Source organism: Camelus dromedarius, chromosome 10 (assembly GCF_036321535.1).
Source record: "Camelus dromedarius isolate mCamDro1 chromosome 10, mCamDro1.pat, whole genome shotgun sequence".
Lineage (NCBI taxonomy): Eukaryota > Metazoa > Chordata > Mammalia > Artiodactyla > Camelidae > Camelus > Camelus dromedarius.
Window position 1 is genome coordinate 67,422,903 of NC_087445.1, and position 16,664 is coordinate 67,439,566.

The 16,664-nt window shown below is 48.7% G+C and overlaps 1 protein-coding gene across 1 annotated transcript in view; it reads left to right on the forward strand.

Annotated features, from left to right (window-relative positions):
• The window catches only part of MORN5 (MORN repeat containing 5), a 31,299-nt gene that overhangs the window by 1,317 nt on the left and 13,318 nt on the right, over positions 1-16,664 (forward strand). Inside the window, exons 2-4 of the mRNA XM_010998044.3 lie at positions 1,898-2,045; positions 3,904-4,015; positions 7,778-7,909. Of these exons, the coding sequence (XP_010996346.1) occupies positions 1,898-2,045; positions 3,904-4,015; positions 7,778-7,909 (392 nt within the window). The remainder of the gene's footprint in view (positions 1-1,897; positions 2,046-3,903; positions 4,016-7,777; positions 7,910-16,664) is intronic.

Sequence of the window (16,664 nt, forward strand, 5' to 3'; positions counted from 1 at the left end):
GGAGGCAGAGTGGAGATAGTGATCATTCAGATGATAGCCCATCGTTATCATCCCAGTAAGGGGCAGCAGAACTCTGGACCACTATGGACACAGTGAGGCTGCAAGAAAGAGAAAAATGTAGAACAAGTTTGGGGATTCCATTGCCAGGACTTGGCAACTGATTGACTCCTGGTCCCACCAGAGACTGGTCCCAGCCCAGTGCCCAGCCCCAGGCTTGGAACCAGAGAATTCCGATACCATTCATGGAAATTGAGAATGGGGGAGGAGCTGCTTTGGAGGAGGAGGAGAGGATGAGTTCTCTTTGGGGTGGGCTGGAGATGTCTGTAGAACGTCTGAGCAAAAATGTCCAATTTGCAGGGGAAAAAAAAGTGGGAGGGAGATGCCAAATCTCAGAGAAGGGTTTAGATGGATAGTATGCTTACAGATGACAGATGTGATCTCAAGCAAAGTGGTGGAGGAAAGAAGAGAAGTTTCTCTCCTGTGTCTTGTAGCAAAGTAAAAACAACATTGTTTTTGAGTTCTTCCATACACCAAGCATTGTTATAGTTTTATTGCCATTATCTCAACAATGTTGCATTTTACGGATGAGAGACTCAGACTGAGAGAGGTGGAGGTCACACAGGTTCATATAGGCATGGTGAGGTAGAGCGGGGCCTGGGCTCCAGGTCCTGGCTCGGAAGCTGTCTCTTAAACACAGCGGCAACTTCAGTCATCCGCTCAGTAAGTTCACTGGCCCTTCTGTTCCTTTCGTTCCTTAGTAGTTGCGAATGGGCACTTGTTTAAGAAGAACTGTGATTCTAGGAGCTGAGGATACCAAGGTCTTCTTCTTAAGAAGCTTTCACCAAATAGGGGAGATGAAGTATACAATTACAATGCAAGGCAGAAAGTGCTAGGTGTCCAATGGAGGTACAACCAAAACCCAAAAGAAGTTCAGAGTTAGGAGAGGTAACTTTCAGCTAGTGGGGAAGAATGGAGAAGGAATGAAGGAATGAATGAAAGCATATTTCTTAAGCACTCGCTATGTATCAGGCCCTTTCCTAGGAAATCTGTTACAATTATCTAGGTTAATCTTGAGCATTAATCTCAGCCATTTCACACATGAAGTAAGTGGTCCTCTGGTCCAGCTGGTTCCCTGCCGGGGGCTCCTTAGGGGTCCATCTTCCCCTGCACGGCACTTACCACACATTATGTAGTGGCTTAACTGTGTCCCCCTCTGGGCTGTGAGCCCCCTGGGGACAGGGACTGCACCTGCCTTGATCACTTTTGTGTCTGTAGTATTGCATCCAACAGACTAGACTGGGTAAGGCAACTGGCGCATAGCAGGTGCTCTGGTAAATACTTGTTGGAAAAAAGGAAAGAACAAAGGAAGGAAGGAAAACAGAGAGGTTTAGGAAAGTCTCCAAGATGATACATCTAGGACATGGTGAAGTAAGATTCAAACTCATGTTTCCTGTCTAAATTTCTTACTTTTCCCAGTTTCCTACTTGTGGCATAATAGGGGTGGGGGTGGGCTGGTCATGGGGGATGAGGAAGACCCAGAAGCAGATGCACGGAAATCTAGCCCCAGTCTATGCCTCACTGTGCTTACTGTGTGGCTTTGGGCACATCGCCGCCCTCCCTGGGCCTCCCAAGGGGGGGCTTCCAGGGGCAGCGTGAACTTCAGGACAGCCCCCAGGTGAGAGGGAGAATAAATAGACCAAAGTCTGCATCCTCCTCAACAACCCAGCCCCTCTTATTTTTGAGTTTTGAAAGAAAGAAGACAAACAGCTTGTTCCTAGACAGAATATTTCTGGAATAATGTCTGACCACCCTGAGGTTCCCGCTGGCTCTCCCGCACCCACCGGCTCTGATCCTCCAGCTGCCATGAGGGCTCAGCGACTTCCCTCTGTCCTTACAGGATGGAGGGGGAAGCCGAGTACATCCTCCCTACCGAAACAAAATACGTCGGGGAAATGAAGGACGGCATGTTCCATGGCCAAGGAACCCTGTACTTCCCCAGCGGGAGCCGATTCGATGGCATTTGGGAGAAAGGATTGGTTGTAAAGGTAATCAGCCCGGGGAGGGAGGCCCCACCCCCACCTCCCCCTCCCCCTCTGCTGCCCTCTTCTCTCTCCTCTTGATCTCCCAGGGCTCTGAAATCCTCTCCCTCTAGATCCAGGAGGGCCCTGCAGAGGCCGCAATGAGTTGGAATCCTATTATGCCTCTAACTAAATGTGTGATCTCGGGCTCATGACCTCCTCTTTCTGAGACTCACGTTTCTGATCTATAAACTGGGGACAATAATTGTATGAGTATCATAGTGCTGCTGTAACAAGTTACTGTAAACTCAGTGCCTTCAAAGAACAGACACTTACTATCTTACAGTCCTGGACATCAGAAGTCTAAAATAGGTCAGCAGTGCTGAATTCCTTCTGGAGGCTCTGTGGGATGGGAGGATCCACTTCCTTGCCTTTCCCAGTTTCTAGAAGCTGCCTGCACTCCTTGGCTCATGGCCACACATCCCCCCAACCTTCACTTCTATCATCACATCTCTTCTCCCTCTGCTTTTGGCATCATCTTGTCTTCTACCACGATGATCCTCTTGCCTTCCTCTTGGAAGGACCCCTGTGATTACACTGGGCCCACCTCAGTGGTCCAGGAGAATCTCCCCACTTCAAGATCCTGAACTTGGGGGCAGGGTATAGCTCAGTGGTAGAGCATGTGCTTAGCAAGTACCAGGTCTTGGATTCAATCCCCAGTACCTGCATTAAAAATAAATAAATAAACAGATAAATAAACCTAATTATCCCCCCTCCAACAAAGAGGAAATAATAATTTTTAAAAAGATCCTTAACCGAATCATATCTGCAGAGTCCCTTTTGCCATGCACGGTTACCATTTACTTAGGTTCAATGATTAGATGTGGACATCTTTGAGGGACCATGATTCCACCTGCCACAAGAGCACTAGGCATCTCCATGGGTGGTTATGAGAATAAATGAGGCAGTAGATGTGAGCATTCTGCTCAGGACCTGGCACACAGCAGGCACTCAGTAGGTGTTCATTCTTACTGTTATTGCCACCATTACTGTCATGATAAATCATCCAAGTCAAGGGTTCTTAACCTGGGATTTGCAGGCCACAAATAGAATTTAGAGAGTCAGTGAAATCTCCTGATTCATATACAAAAGCTTCTGTGTACATGGAACTATAATTCCTCCAGGGAAAGGGTCTCTGACTTTCATGGGTTTCACTAAGGGTGTGTACGGGGGAGCTGGCTCATGACCTTAAAAAGGTTAAGAAACACTCCTTGTTTTACAGCTTGGAGCATCTGAGCCCCAGGAAGGGGATGTGACTTACCCAAGGTCACCCAGTGAATTAATAGTCTTGGAATTTCCACCCATGTTTCCTGATGCCCAGGCCAATGCGATGTCTGCATCCTGAGGCTTCCTTTAGCACTAAGGCAGCAAAAGTAGAATGTACATGTTTGGACAAAGAGCCGTGATCGAGGGCTCTGAACTTTTTAGCCACGATAATAATAAAAGAGTGATAGTAACAGCTACTGAGTGCTTACTCTGTGCCAAGCACTGTGCTAAATGCCTTACGTGTGCTGTCTCACTGACTCTCATTGAATCAACCCTATTAAACGTATAGCATTAGTATCCAGTTTTACACAGGAGGAAGCCGAGGGCTAGGCACAGTGGGTCATCTGCCCAAGGTCACACAGTGAGTTGCCCCATTTTGAGCGCCAATCACAGAGCTCAGTATTGTCTATCCACTCCTAATCATCACGGCCATAATAACTGATAGTTACCTATTCTTTCCTACAGCAATGAGAAAGCCACCCCTTCCCTTGACTTTGGTCCTTCTAGGCGAAAGGGCTGTGGCTTCCTCTGACCCGCATGTGTGCTTCTCATCTTCCAGGGCACGTACACCTTCTCAGACGGGCTGCAGTATGACGCCAAGAACTGGCATTACTGTGACAGCTACGATCGGAGGTTTTACACCGAGATCTGCTACGGCTTGAAGCCTGCAGGTAGCGGGGCTCCCTCCCTTTCCTTCACACCCCAACAGAGAGGAAAATGAAAGACAGTTCTAAATAAGTGGGTCGTGGCCTGTTGAAGTAACAGACCCACAAAAGAGGAGGACGGAGCAGGAGCCACAGAAAGCAAAAGAGCCTGAAAGGCTAGTCCTCAAATCTCAGCTCCCCAGTACCAGCCTGGGACCACGGGCAGGGCATTCAGCTCTCTGTGCCTCAGTTTCTCCCTGGCAAAATGGGACAATGGCATAATTTACTCCACAAGTCTTGTAAAGAAGATAATACCTATAAAGGGTTTACTACAGTGTCTTGCACACACAGTAGGTGCACAGTGCATCTCAACTGCTGTTTTTGTAGTATCAGCTATAACATGGCCGTTGAGCAGCGCCAATGGAGCATAAGCTCCACGTTTCAGGTGCTGGGTGGGGCTCCCTGTAATGCCTGTCTCCTAGAATCTCCAGATCACCACGTCTGCCTTCCTAGTCCCACGTCATAGAGGAGGAAGCAGAGGCCATGGTGTCCAAGTGGCAGAGCTCACACAGGAGCCCACGTCTTCCTCCCCAAGGTCCCCTGCATCCTGCTACCTCCCTGCAAAGCTCGAGTTCCATCCCAGACAGCGGCATCAGGGCCTGGAGGCTGGATTCAGAGAGTGGCAGTTTAAGGGGCTTACCTGTGTTTCTGAGACTCGTCTGAAGTCAGCCGAGCCTCAGAGGGGACATTTTGGCACAGCCGAGACAATGTATCCAAATGACGGGAAAATGACTTTGCAAACAATTGAAAAAGAATCCGAAAGAGATTTTATGTGGCATAGTTGATAGAATACAGGTCTGGGTTGGAGTCCTGGCATTCCCCCTCAATAGCTGGATGAGCCTGGGCAGCTAAAACCTCCCCGAGGACAGAAACCTCCAGAAAGTACTCTGGGCTGGAGTCAGGCTGGCCTGAGCTCAAACCCGAGCTTTGCGCCCTGGATCAGGTAGTTAGCTGACCGGGTGAGGCTCTTTCTCTCTTTTTGCTTCCCGACACTTCTCTTTCCACTTTTCTTCCTGCTCCCCGTCTCCTTTGCCAGCTCTCCTCCCTGCAGCGATTAATTAATTTTGGGCTTCCCCACGGCTCTCTGGCTTAGGTCCTCTCCTGTTATCATTCTGTACCTTCTCCCTACAAGCTGATTCACCTTCAAGCCTTCGTTTACCATCAGCTTCCAAACTGAAATCAAAATCCCCGAGTCTCAGATTCCCGCACCGGGCTTCCCCGTCGCCTACGTGTGGTCGTCCCTCAGCATGTCTGCACTGAGTTTATTACCCTCCCCACAGGCCACTCTCCCCCAAGGACGGCTCCCCCAGAGACTGTCACTCCCAGCCCCCGAGATAAGCCTGATCCTGCCGCCTCCTTCCCCCGTGTGCAATCCATCACCTGGTCCTATGGATTCTGCCTCTTGAATAGATTCACTCATGTGTTGATTAAACAGATATTTACTGCGCACCTCCGTGTGCCAAGCAGGGTTTCTTCACCCTCTGCCGCTGCCCTATCCCAGACCTCCATCCTCTCCTCTCAACTGCGTGATCACCTGTGATCCATGCTTGACCCCTTCTGGGCCATTCTCCACTCTGTGGTCACTGTCATCTCTGAAAACCATGAATCATTGCCACGGCTCCCCAGCACGGACCCTCAGTGCCTCCTCACTACCCTGAAGATGAGGGTTGACATTCTTAAAATGACAGGTGTCCTCTGGCTCCTGCCCACCTCCCCAGCCTCATCCCTCGCTCCCTGCCCTCCTCGAATTTTCTCTCTGCTTGCTCCCTCACCATGCTTGCCAACTCTCTGTTCCTCAAAGAGACCATGTTCTTTCCTACCTCCTCCTCTGCCTGGAAATGCTCTAACCTTCCCTTCACCCAAATAACTCCTTCCCATCCTTCAGGTCTTGGCTTCATGCCCCTTTTCTGGGACTCCTTCCCAGAATCCCCAGACAAGGCAAGGCCTCCCTGTGACAAGTCACAAAGCAGGCACGATTCCCCTGGAGCTCTGTCACGAGGCTCAGTGTCTCTCTTCCCGAGCCGCCTGTGAGCTCCTTAAGGGCAAAGGCTCTGTCTTGTTCACTGCCATGTCCCCAGTGCCTAGCACTCTGCCTGGCACACAGTAGGTGCTCAGTAAAGCATTATTATCAAAGAGGGACAATAATATTGACATCATAGTGGAGGTGATGGGGTACACTTAGGGTAGTTAAGACAGTGATGTTAACAGACATTCCCTGAGCACCTTCTCTGTTGCGGACATTGGCTGGGCCCTGGGGGATGGAGAGCTGAGAGGACCATCTCTGCCTTCAAAGAGCTGCCAGTCTAGATGCTACTGGAGAACCCTGTAAATGGCTCGTCCTGTGTGAGTGATGACGTTGTCATGGGCTTTTCCCCCCCACTGAGGCCTGTAGGCTAAGAGCTCCTGGCCTCAGGCCCTCAGCTCTCACGCAGCGTGGGTTTTGCCAAAGCTGGGCCTCTGCCCATCTCAAGGCAGCGCAGTGACCTTCCTGCAGCCTCCCCTTCTCCTCCAGCAACTCCCAGCACAGCCGCTCTATTCCAAGTACCCACTTCCTTCCAGGTCACTCTCCAGCCTCAGGGGGCAGGCATTGTGAGAGCGGGATGATGGTTAAGTCCGTGCCTTCTCCTCCCTGAGCATCTGTGAGATGGGCATTGGCAGGAAGCTTCAGGGAGAGACTGACCGTAAAATGCTTGGCATGGAGCATGCACTCGATAACCGTCAGCCCATAGTCACCTAGTTGACACACCATTAACCAGCATCAGAGCACTGCTGTGTGCAGGACCCTGAGCTGCTGCGTGGTGCTGTGCTCAGCAGGCACCCAGCCCTCAGTCCAGAGGACAGGGAATTACAGGGACCACAAACAGAAGGAAACCAGGAAGTTATCTGTTCCAACCTTATCCCCTTTACTCACCCTCAGCATCCAAGAGAGATGACACACAGGGTGACATGACCTAAAAGGTACACCACCTCCTCTTTATCTCCTGGTGGTCCCCATCCCCAGTCCTGGGGGTAGCGCCCAGACATCGTCCCCTGATGTCAGTAAAGTATAGATTACAGAGCTGAGTATCTAACCTTAGGCAAGTTACTTGACCTAGCTGAGCCTCAGTTTTCTTATCTGTAAAATGGGACCCCTGGGTTGCTGTGAGAATGAAGTAGGAGTCAAGCACTTAGCACAATGCCCAGCACAGTAATAAGCGCTCAATAAGTGGCAGCTAGTCTGGTAATTTCGGTGAGAGTCAAGGTTCCCCATCAGCTGATCCTTGCCCACCTGACCCCTTTCTTCTCTACTGTTCTCCTTACATGTGCCCTGCTCCACAGGGTTTCCTAAGTGAGGCAGGAAGGCTCATGACCTTGGCCTTTGTCCATACCTTGAATGCCATCCCTCTCCTAGATATGCCTTTCTAGCCACTGGCCAACTCTAATGCATCCTCACAGTCTCTGATTCCAGAACCTGTGCCCTTGTCATGGTATCCCTGGAAACGAAGAATGGGGTCAAGGGAAGAAGACGGGGGTCTAGTCCCAGAGACCCTATTCACAGAGTTATTTTCAGGAAGCTCCTTTGGGGCCCTGTTTCTGCTGCTTTTGCTCCGTACCCTGAATAGGGAGTTTGTAACCCAGCAGTGGAGCCAGAGAGTCACATGAGCAACCAGCCAAGAGTGGACTTTAGGTGGGGACTGGGTTTGCACTTGGCCGTGGTGGTGAGTTAATGATCCATTACATCCTTTCAAGGTATCTCTCAGCTCACCAATATGGACCCGCCTAGAAAGATCCCTCCAGGCTATTATGACTGTGGAGACGGCTTCTATAACCCGATCACGAGGATAGTCAAGGACTATAGGAACCGTTTTCTGAGAAATGCAGGTATGTTCATTCTGACACACTGCGGCATGTTTAAGTGGAACCCTGGAAAGGATTAACGTACTTATCTTTGCATGCTTCTCTTCAACTATTTAATGAGCACCTGCTGTATGTTAGACACTATGCTTGGTGTGGGCACCAAAGCAGGGTAAAACTAGACACAAACCCCCTTCCTCATGGAGCTCATGCTTGGCAACTAGCAGACAAGTTAATTCCATCATGGAATAAGCACAATGAAGGGGAAAAACATGGCCCTACATAGGAGTGGGGGTGGGGAGGGTCGTAGAGGTGGGGGTGGGAGTCCCAGAGAGGTGGGAGTGCTGCTGTGGCAAAGAAGGGGTGCCTAATCCAGAACAGGAAATTCCGAGAAAGTTTCAAGAAGGAAATAGCTAAGCTGAGACCCAAAGGATGATTGGGAGTTGGCCTCAAGGCGTGGGGAGAGGTTTTCAAGGCAGAGGAACCAGCACAGGTAAAGGCCTAGAAAGTGAGTGTTGCCATGTGGTCCAAGAAGGCTGCTGGCCCCTCGGCCAGGGGAGCACCTTGGAGAATCCAGGACCTCAGGTGGGTGAGTGAACACAAGTCGATCAGACTGAGAAGGACTGACTGACAGTGACCAAACTTGCAAGAGGTCAATTGTCAGATAAGAGCAAGAACATTTTCCTTCAACACCGTGATTTGTAATCTTTCTCTTTTCTAGAGTCACAGTCCCACTAGGAATAACAAAAGCTATGAACTCTCTTCCTAGAAAAATGCCCACATACACACACACACACACATGCATACATGTGCACACACATGCACATGCATTTTGCATATAGTCTTAAGGGGTTGATGGTTCATCTGAAGAGCCTTGATCAGGAAACTCTGCTCTAGGGGTGTGGTTATAGCTTAGTGGTAGAGCACATGCTTAGCATGCACTAGGTCCTAGGTTCAATCCCAGGTACCTCTATTGGGGAAAAAAAAAAAAAAAAACTTCATAATGAGAAACTACCAGGTAGACCAGAAGGCCCGAATTGGCTGATGTGAATCTCCACTCCCTGTAGGGAAATTTACCCAGTAACCGAATGATGATCAGAAATTTGCCTTGCAGTGCTGGGATAAGAGCAAAGGGAATTGTCAGCTGATCTTGTGGATGAGTGCTGGAGCTGAAATAACCCTAGCCCCCCGCTGCTACTGGAGGAACATGGCAAAAGCTCATGCTCCAAGTCTCTTGCACTTTTCTCTAACGACTCCCCATCTTCCAATAATAGAGTGTTCTATGGAGAACACAGTTCTGCTGGGCATTAATAGGCAGCCACGAGGTTCCTTGATCAGATAAGCTAAGAAGATACTGAGTTAAACAATGCCAAACAATTTTACCTACTGAAGGGCTTCTCAGAGCCTTTAACATGCTGGTATACTTTGTAGTTCTCCTTCCTGCCCTCATTTCAACTGTAATTAAATACTCAACTTGTGTAATTAATTGCTTACTATCGGCCTCTCCCACTAGACTGTAAGTTCAGTGAGAGTAGGGATTCTGTCTTATCTCCACTTGTACCGGTCAGAGTGCAGTCAGAAAAACAAAGACTTTAATATCAGGAAATTGGTTAAATAAGTATTGGTGAACTAAAAACACAAAAGGCAGACGCCTGGGGTAACAAAGAAAGTAACATCAGGAAGCAGTTACCACCTCAGAGGGGGAGGGGAAAGCAAGACATCGGGTTATTAGAGGGTAGGTGGGTGGAGGCTCCCCTCCACCCCGACCTGAGGAGCTGCAACTCAGACCTCTGAGGAGGGGGCGCTGCCCAGCGGGGCCTCTGGAGAGAGAACAGTGACACTGGTTCTAGGAGTCGAGAGAAAAGCTGGAAACCGGAAGCAAAAGGCCATTGCTGAGACTTGGACCGGCAGAAAGCAAAACAGGAAAGAGTGTGTCCACTCCCCCTCCATCTGCCTCACTGCACCTGACTGGGGGCCAGCTGGCAAAGGAGAAATGTCATCCACACAGTCCCAGTCCCAGCATCTCCAAGCAGGGTGTGGAAAGGTAGGTTTGGAGAGAGTCCGTAGCTTTGTAGTTGGCATGGTCCACTGTTTCGTTCCTGGGGGTCCAGATACACTCTTCTCTAGTGCAAAGATAACAAGTCTGCTTTTTTGTGTCACAGTTACAACTATCCTTCATCCTAATACAAAGATACCCTAACCATCTCCTTCTCCAAGAGGGGAAACATAAAATCCCAACAGACATCTATCCATCTTTGAGTGATGCTATTCGTTGACAGTCGAGCCTAGTCTACAACCTACACGCCACTGCCAAGGATCTTTCCATAAAATCTTAAAGGGGAAAGAGGAAAGAAAAGAAAAGAAATTAATTAATAAAAGCAAATATTTAGATAGATAAATGATATACATAAACGTACAAGCAAGGAAGGAAAGCTGGACCCCCGATACAGTCCTCTTTCCATAACTGGGCGTGAGGCTGTAGCTAATATTTACAAGTTCCTTCTTCCATGAGCCTTTCCTTTGCTTTCTGCCTGCAATCCAATGGGGTTTTTTAGCTGGTAGGGTGACCCAAACCTTCATTCTTGAAAGGTCTGAATCCTTACTGGTCCCGCCTTTTTTGGTTGTTTAGTTGCTTTAGTTTTTCATTAATTTTTGCCATCATCACTGAAAGTACTAAGATGTGCCCTTGAGAACCCCCTCAGGCTCCATGCACTGTCTCCTTTCCCCCACTGTATAGCTCACCCCAATTTCCCCAGCAGTCAGATCGATCACTCTAGCCACTATAGTATTCTCCTTCTTTGCTGGTGGTTTCAATGACATAAGAAGCCAAAATGGCCAGGTGGATGTTTTAGCTTCCAATTCAATTGAACCATCGTATCAGCTGGTGGGACCATTTCTCCTTGAGAACTAAGGTCTTTGAACCAGTGAAGTCCAAGTTAGAGGAAAAAGGAAGCAAAATTTTTCCTTAAAAACTGGCACACTGGTAGCCCCAGCACCCAGCACAGAGCCAGGCACATAGTAGGTGTTCACTGACTACGTATGAAACAAACAAATTAAGGAATGAATGTGTACTGTGAATCCCTACCAAGGAGATACATTTATATCATTTCCCAAAATTGTTTGACCATAAAATTAGCTGGGAGATGGGGCAGCAGGGAGCTGAATTTTTATGGAACTAGAGGTCCATGGAGCGTATTTTGGGGAATTCTGTGTTAGCATAATCTTTATTCAGTTCATCAATGCAACTGATTCATCTTCAGCTCTTTAGGTTTGAATTGTATTCCAGTCTTGCCTCTCTGAGATGACGTGCTGCTCCCATGTAGCTTCACAGACTAGTGGAAGAGACAGACACAGAAAGACACCATCACAATATAATGTGATATGGGCCCTGGTGAGGGGAAGCCCTGGAGGATGGGGGTGGGGGTGGGGGTGGGGAGGGGTATCTGATCACCTGGCTGGGATGGAGAGTGTCGGTCAGGAAAAAGGTCCCAGAAGTGATGAGTCTTCATAAACAGGAATGTTGGGGAAGGGCATTCCAGGCAGAAGGAACAGCATGTGCAAAGATACAGAGGCATGAAAAAGCCTAGTGTCTCTGGGGAATCAGAAATTGCGGTTCCTAGAATTCTGTGGTCAAAATCCAGGCTTGATGATAAACTTAAAAATGCATCATGGGGATGAATAGATGGAGCACAGAGGATTTTTAGGACAGTGGAAATACTCAGTATGCTACTATAATGATGAATGTATGTCATTATGCATTTGTTCAAAACCATAGTTGTACACCACCAAGAATGAGCCCTAATGTAAACTGAGGCCTTTGGGTGATTATGATGTGTTAATGTAGGTTCATCAACTGCAGTAAATGTACCATCTGGTGGGAGATGTTGATAAGGGGGGAGGCTATGCATATTTAGGGATGGGGGTATATGGGAAATCTCTGTACGTTCCTCTCAATTTTGTTATGAACCTAAAACTACTCTAAAAAAATTGTCTTTAAAAACTGCATCATAGGAGTGGAAGGTCATCCTTAGAAGGACAGACCCTGATGATTGTTTGGTCAACAAAAGTTTATTGACCACTTGGCTGTGGGTCTGGCTCTATGGTAGTAGTGGCGGCACAGAAGCTCTCAGGCAGCAGGAAAAAGTGGCAGTGAAATGGATCAGAACAGCTCAGAGTTGCTGCAAGAGACCCTTGTGGGGTCACTAACCCTGGAGGTCAGCAGGCCAGGGAGGTTCCCTGGAAAAAGCAGGATCTAATGTGAAACCGAAATAAGATCAGACAAGTGCAGGAGGGTTGGGAGGAGTGTCAAAGGCAGAGGGAACAGCATGTTCAAAGGATCAGGGATGGGGGGACCACGGCACATCTGGGAGGTGACAGAGATAGTTCAGGGGCACAGGATTACACTATGTGAGGGGAAGAAGAGCAAGAGAGGAGGCCCAAGAGGTGCGAAGGGGGAAAGATCGCAGGGGTTTTCTCACCTGAAGGCAGTGAGGGAGCAAGGGAAGGCTTTAGGCAAGTAGAATAGTGACTGATCTGTCCTTTAGAAAGATGTCTCTGGTTATATAGCGAAAAGGAGCCAAAGGATAGAAGATAGGAGAGCCTTCTGGCAAGATGGCAAGAGAGGGACATCCGAAAGGCCATGGGCCCCAGGGTGGTGGGCTAGAGGCCTGGGCCTGGCTGGGTCCTGGCCTGCCTCCCAGGCTGCCCGCTGATTGACCCTGAGCCAGTGCCTTCCCTCTCTGGGCCCCTTTATCTTCATTTGTAAAATGAGATGGTTGGGCTGGATAATTTCTAGGGTCCTTCTGACCCTCAGAGTCTATGATGGAGGAGAAAATTAGCCAAGAGGTATTTTGGTCCTGCTGTGATAGGAGGGTCCTGAAAACCACTAAAAGGGAGTCTGTGTTCGTGGCCCCCTAGTCATTACTCTTGACTCACCTCACCCTGCCTGGGACCGATGCAGCCTTCTGTCCACCTTCTGTTCTCCCCGGGGCCCTTCCTCCCCTGCATTCCACTCTGCCCCATAAGCGGTGCTCCCTGTTGGCATCCTGAAGGCGCAGGGCTGCTGGCCGTGTGGGCCTGAGGTGAGGGACTGAGGCCATCCCAGAGTGAACACAGCGGTCTGAGCCACTGCTATTAAGAAGCACACGCCACCTGGGTGGGTCAGAGCCTGGGAGGCCATTTTATAGGAGGTCACAGGCTGGGGCACCAGCAGGAGGGTCGCCTTTGGTTCTGCTTCTGGACTCTTCAAACTGCCTGGGTTCCTCTCCCATCTTGCTCTGACTTTGTTTCCCCGGGCAGAGAGAAAGCCCCGGACTGCTAAGCTGTAAATTGCTACACTACAAGCATGCTTGTCAGGTCCAGATTTGCTGGACTTGGGTTTCCAAGCATGCTTTTCTTACCTGGGAGGACGGTTCCAGCTACTGGATTGCTGTGAGAGTTTAAAGCCATCCTTGAGCTCATCCAAAAGTCTTTGAGTGCCTGTAGTGCACCAGGCTTTGGGGAGCCAGGCAGGCAAGAATTCTCTCAAACTGTAGTTCTCAAACCTTTGGACCTTGATTAGCATCGGGGATGATTTACATCATGACCAGGAATACACACAGAGACACACATGCACATACGTATTCTTTGTACATGCGACATGCTGTGCTATTTTATATTCGTTTTTTTTTTTTTCAGTGCTGGTTGCTATGCATTAAACTGATTTCACAACCCTCTTAAGGGTCAGGGCCATTGTTCTAGGTGAATGTTGCTGACCAATCCCTCCCTTCCTCCTGCCCTCCCTTCGTACTCTGTCTGGGTGAGGTGTCCCTCCTCTGTGTCCCCACAGCCTCACAGGTCTTAGCCTGTACAGTCAAAGTATCTTTATCTGCCTATCTTTTATCTCCACTGGACTGGGAGCCTCTTGAGGGCTGGGGTCATGTATCTATGTCTGATTCATCCCTGGGTCCCCTACACCTCACACAGATGCCACGAGTTGGAGCTGGTTAAATGTTTGTAAAGAAAAGCAGGCAGACTAAAATTTAAAAAAAATTAAAATAAAATTTAAAAAAATGAAAATCAGGCAGATGGGTGGAGGACCTGCCTACAAGTCCCTCATATTCTTCAACAAACTATACAAAATTCAGTCCCTAGCACATAATAGACAGCGTATTATTTTACATAATAAAAATAAGCCATTATATTTCTCTGCACCGCCAAGTTAGAAATGTTTAAAAGCATAATCATTAGAGATCTTAAACCAGAGGCTCTCAGGCCGAAGTTTTTGTTTGGCTGGCCCAGTGCTTGAAAGTGCATGGGTTTGGGCGCCTCTGTGGGGCAAGCACTGCCCAGGCTGCCACCACTCCCTGCTGTCGCCTCCCCTTGGCATCAGTCGTTTCTGGTAGCCACCTTACCACCTTGGAGCTTATGAGCCCTGCATCTCCTGTGAACTTCCCGTGCATCTAGTGAGCTAGGAATGGGCGTGTCCTGAGATTAGGAATCTAGGTCAGGGAGTGATGAATGACAGACCAGTGATGGTGAAGCTGGAATTCTAACCCACTCCCATCTTAATCCAAGTCCAGTGATCCTTCCACTCCACCCAGATGCTGCCTCTGTTGGGACCATAAAACCAGAAAAGACAGCAACTCAGTGTAGGCAATATTCCAATCAATCCAGCAGACACAGAACGAAACAGAGCCTGGGTTAGGAACTCCCTTCCACAGGAGGCTTGGGAGCAGGAAGAGGTCAAAGAGATGGTGTGGAATGGTGAAAACACTACCCGGGGGCTAGAACCCACACTTCTGGCTGTCCTGTGGTCCCGGATCCCCACTAGCCAGCAGAGTGACCATGGGTAGCTTACTTCTTGTCTGGAGCCTCAGTTTCCTCATCTGTAAAGTGGGCTTTATAGTAGAGCACTGAATCTGGAGGAATCTGAAGGAATTACAAATAAGAAGTTAAGTATACAAAGCAGGTGGCACAGCACCCAGCACAAGGCATGTGTCCAATGATCGGCCATCGTGGCTGTTATCATTGCAAAAGTTACTGACTCAGGCTGGGGAGAGAGATGAGAGTAAGCCCAAACTAAGATTTGCTAAGAAAGGAGGGCCCTGGGGAGACATGTGATTGGGTATGCTAGGTCTTTCTGCCCTGCCGCCAGGAAATGAAATACTGCTGAAACTTTGGGGTCTGCAGACTCTCTATTACGGGGTTCAGAGCCCAGTTCACCTTCTACCCTCTTGTCTTTTCCACCCGATGTTCCAGCCCAACCAGACCAGCTGCCCTCCATTGATAAACGTGATAAAAGCAGCTCTATTCTCACCTCATATCCTCCCCCAGCCTAGATGCCCTGCCCCCTTGTCTCCACCTGTCACAGTCCTCATCTCTCCATGCTTAGTCCAGAACAGAAGGCCGTGGAGTCTTTGCCTGCAGCCCCGGAAGGATGGCCTGCAGCTCATCTGCACGTCCACAGCTCAGGGACACGAAGGGGAAAGGAATGGGCATCGTGGAGGGTCCTTGCCAGGCCCTCACTGAGTGCATTTCCTCCTTATCACCCCTGCTCTTTCTCCCACCACAAGTGGGTAACTTTCAGGAGCCACAGTTTACAATGAGAAGATCTGGTCTCAAATAGGTTAATAATCTGCTCTCGGTCACACGGCTGCAGACAGAGTCAGAGTCGAACCCAACTCTGCCCAAACCCTGTTCTTTTCATTCTTCTTGTCAGTTCTGTGTCCTAGCTTCCTCTTTACTCAGCGTCTTCCCTCCTAGATAGGGGTGTGTCTCATTCGCAGGTGCTCCTCCACCAAGCACGGTTTCTGGCACCAGCAGGAACTCAGTGATGCTCTAAATAAATGAAAAGGTCCATTTGGTAGTCTTAAGACAAAAACACCACAGTCTGCAAATGAGGTGTTACCTTATTTGATAAAGGGTCCTTAACACACTGTGGACCAATAAGGAAGCACTGAAAGATATTTGGCATAGTTACCTGTAATAAGATGGGAAATTGGGAAATTAACTCTAAACCTTTGCCCTCCTCGCCATCCCTTCCTCCCTCTCAGGAAGGGTGCACAAGAGCCTTGTTGGCAGGTGAATGTGTGTCTCTTCATGTAGCTGTTGCCTGCCTCAACGTTACTAGGAGGAATCATTTGCAAAATAACCGCACCACTAAGCCTTGCTCCCCCCACCCACAATTAATGACACCCCATGCGCGTGTCTCAGATGAAAGGCACATTATTAATATTCAAAGGAAAAAACCCTCATAACCATTTTAACATATACAACTAACAATGAACTAAATTTGCTTTGTGGAAGACAGAGAGTGAGCATCCCAAATTAGTTTATGTAAAAGCTGAAATTCTTCCCCGAAAGGTCTCAGTACCATCCTCAAAGAATATCCTGATCATCAGAAATGCCGTCAAGATTCCCGCCAACATTATCCCCTTTGTTGTCTGAAATGTCGAATCAAGCACATCTGGCAAATGTCCTAGAGCTCACAAATCTTTCAAACAGCGTCTAATTCCCAACGGTTAAAGACAGAACGCCACCGCTTAATCGCGCTGCTCTTCAAAATAGCACCAACTTTCCTTCAATCAGAAACAATGGCATGGGCTTCTTAAAAATATCACATACCAGTGATTATTTGCAGAGCGGGCCCCTTTGCGTTTGAACCTGTGGGTTCCAGACAGAATTTAAAAGCAAGATCACAAGCCTTGTTTGAATGGACGCTCGGTTAAATGGACAATGGGGAGGAGGGGGTGTGGCTCGGGGTCCAAAGAGTGACCTGGCCTGTGTGATTTGGAGTCTTTGG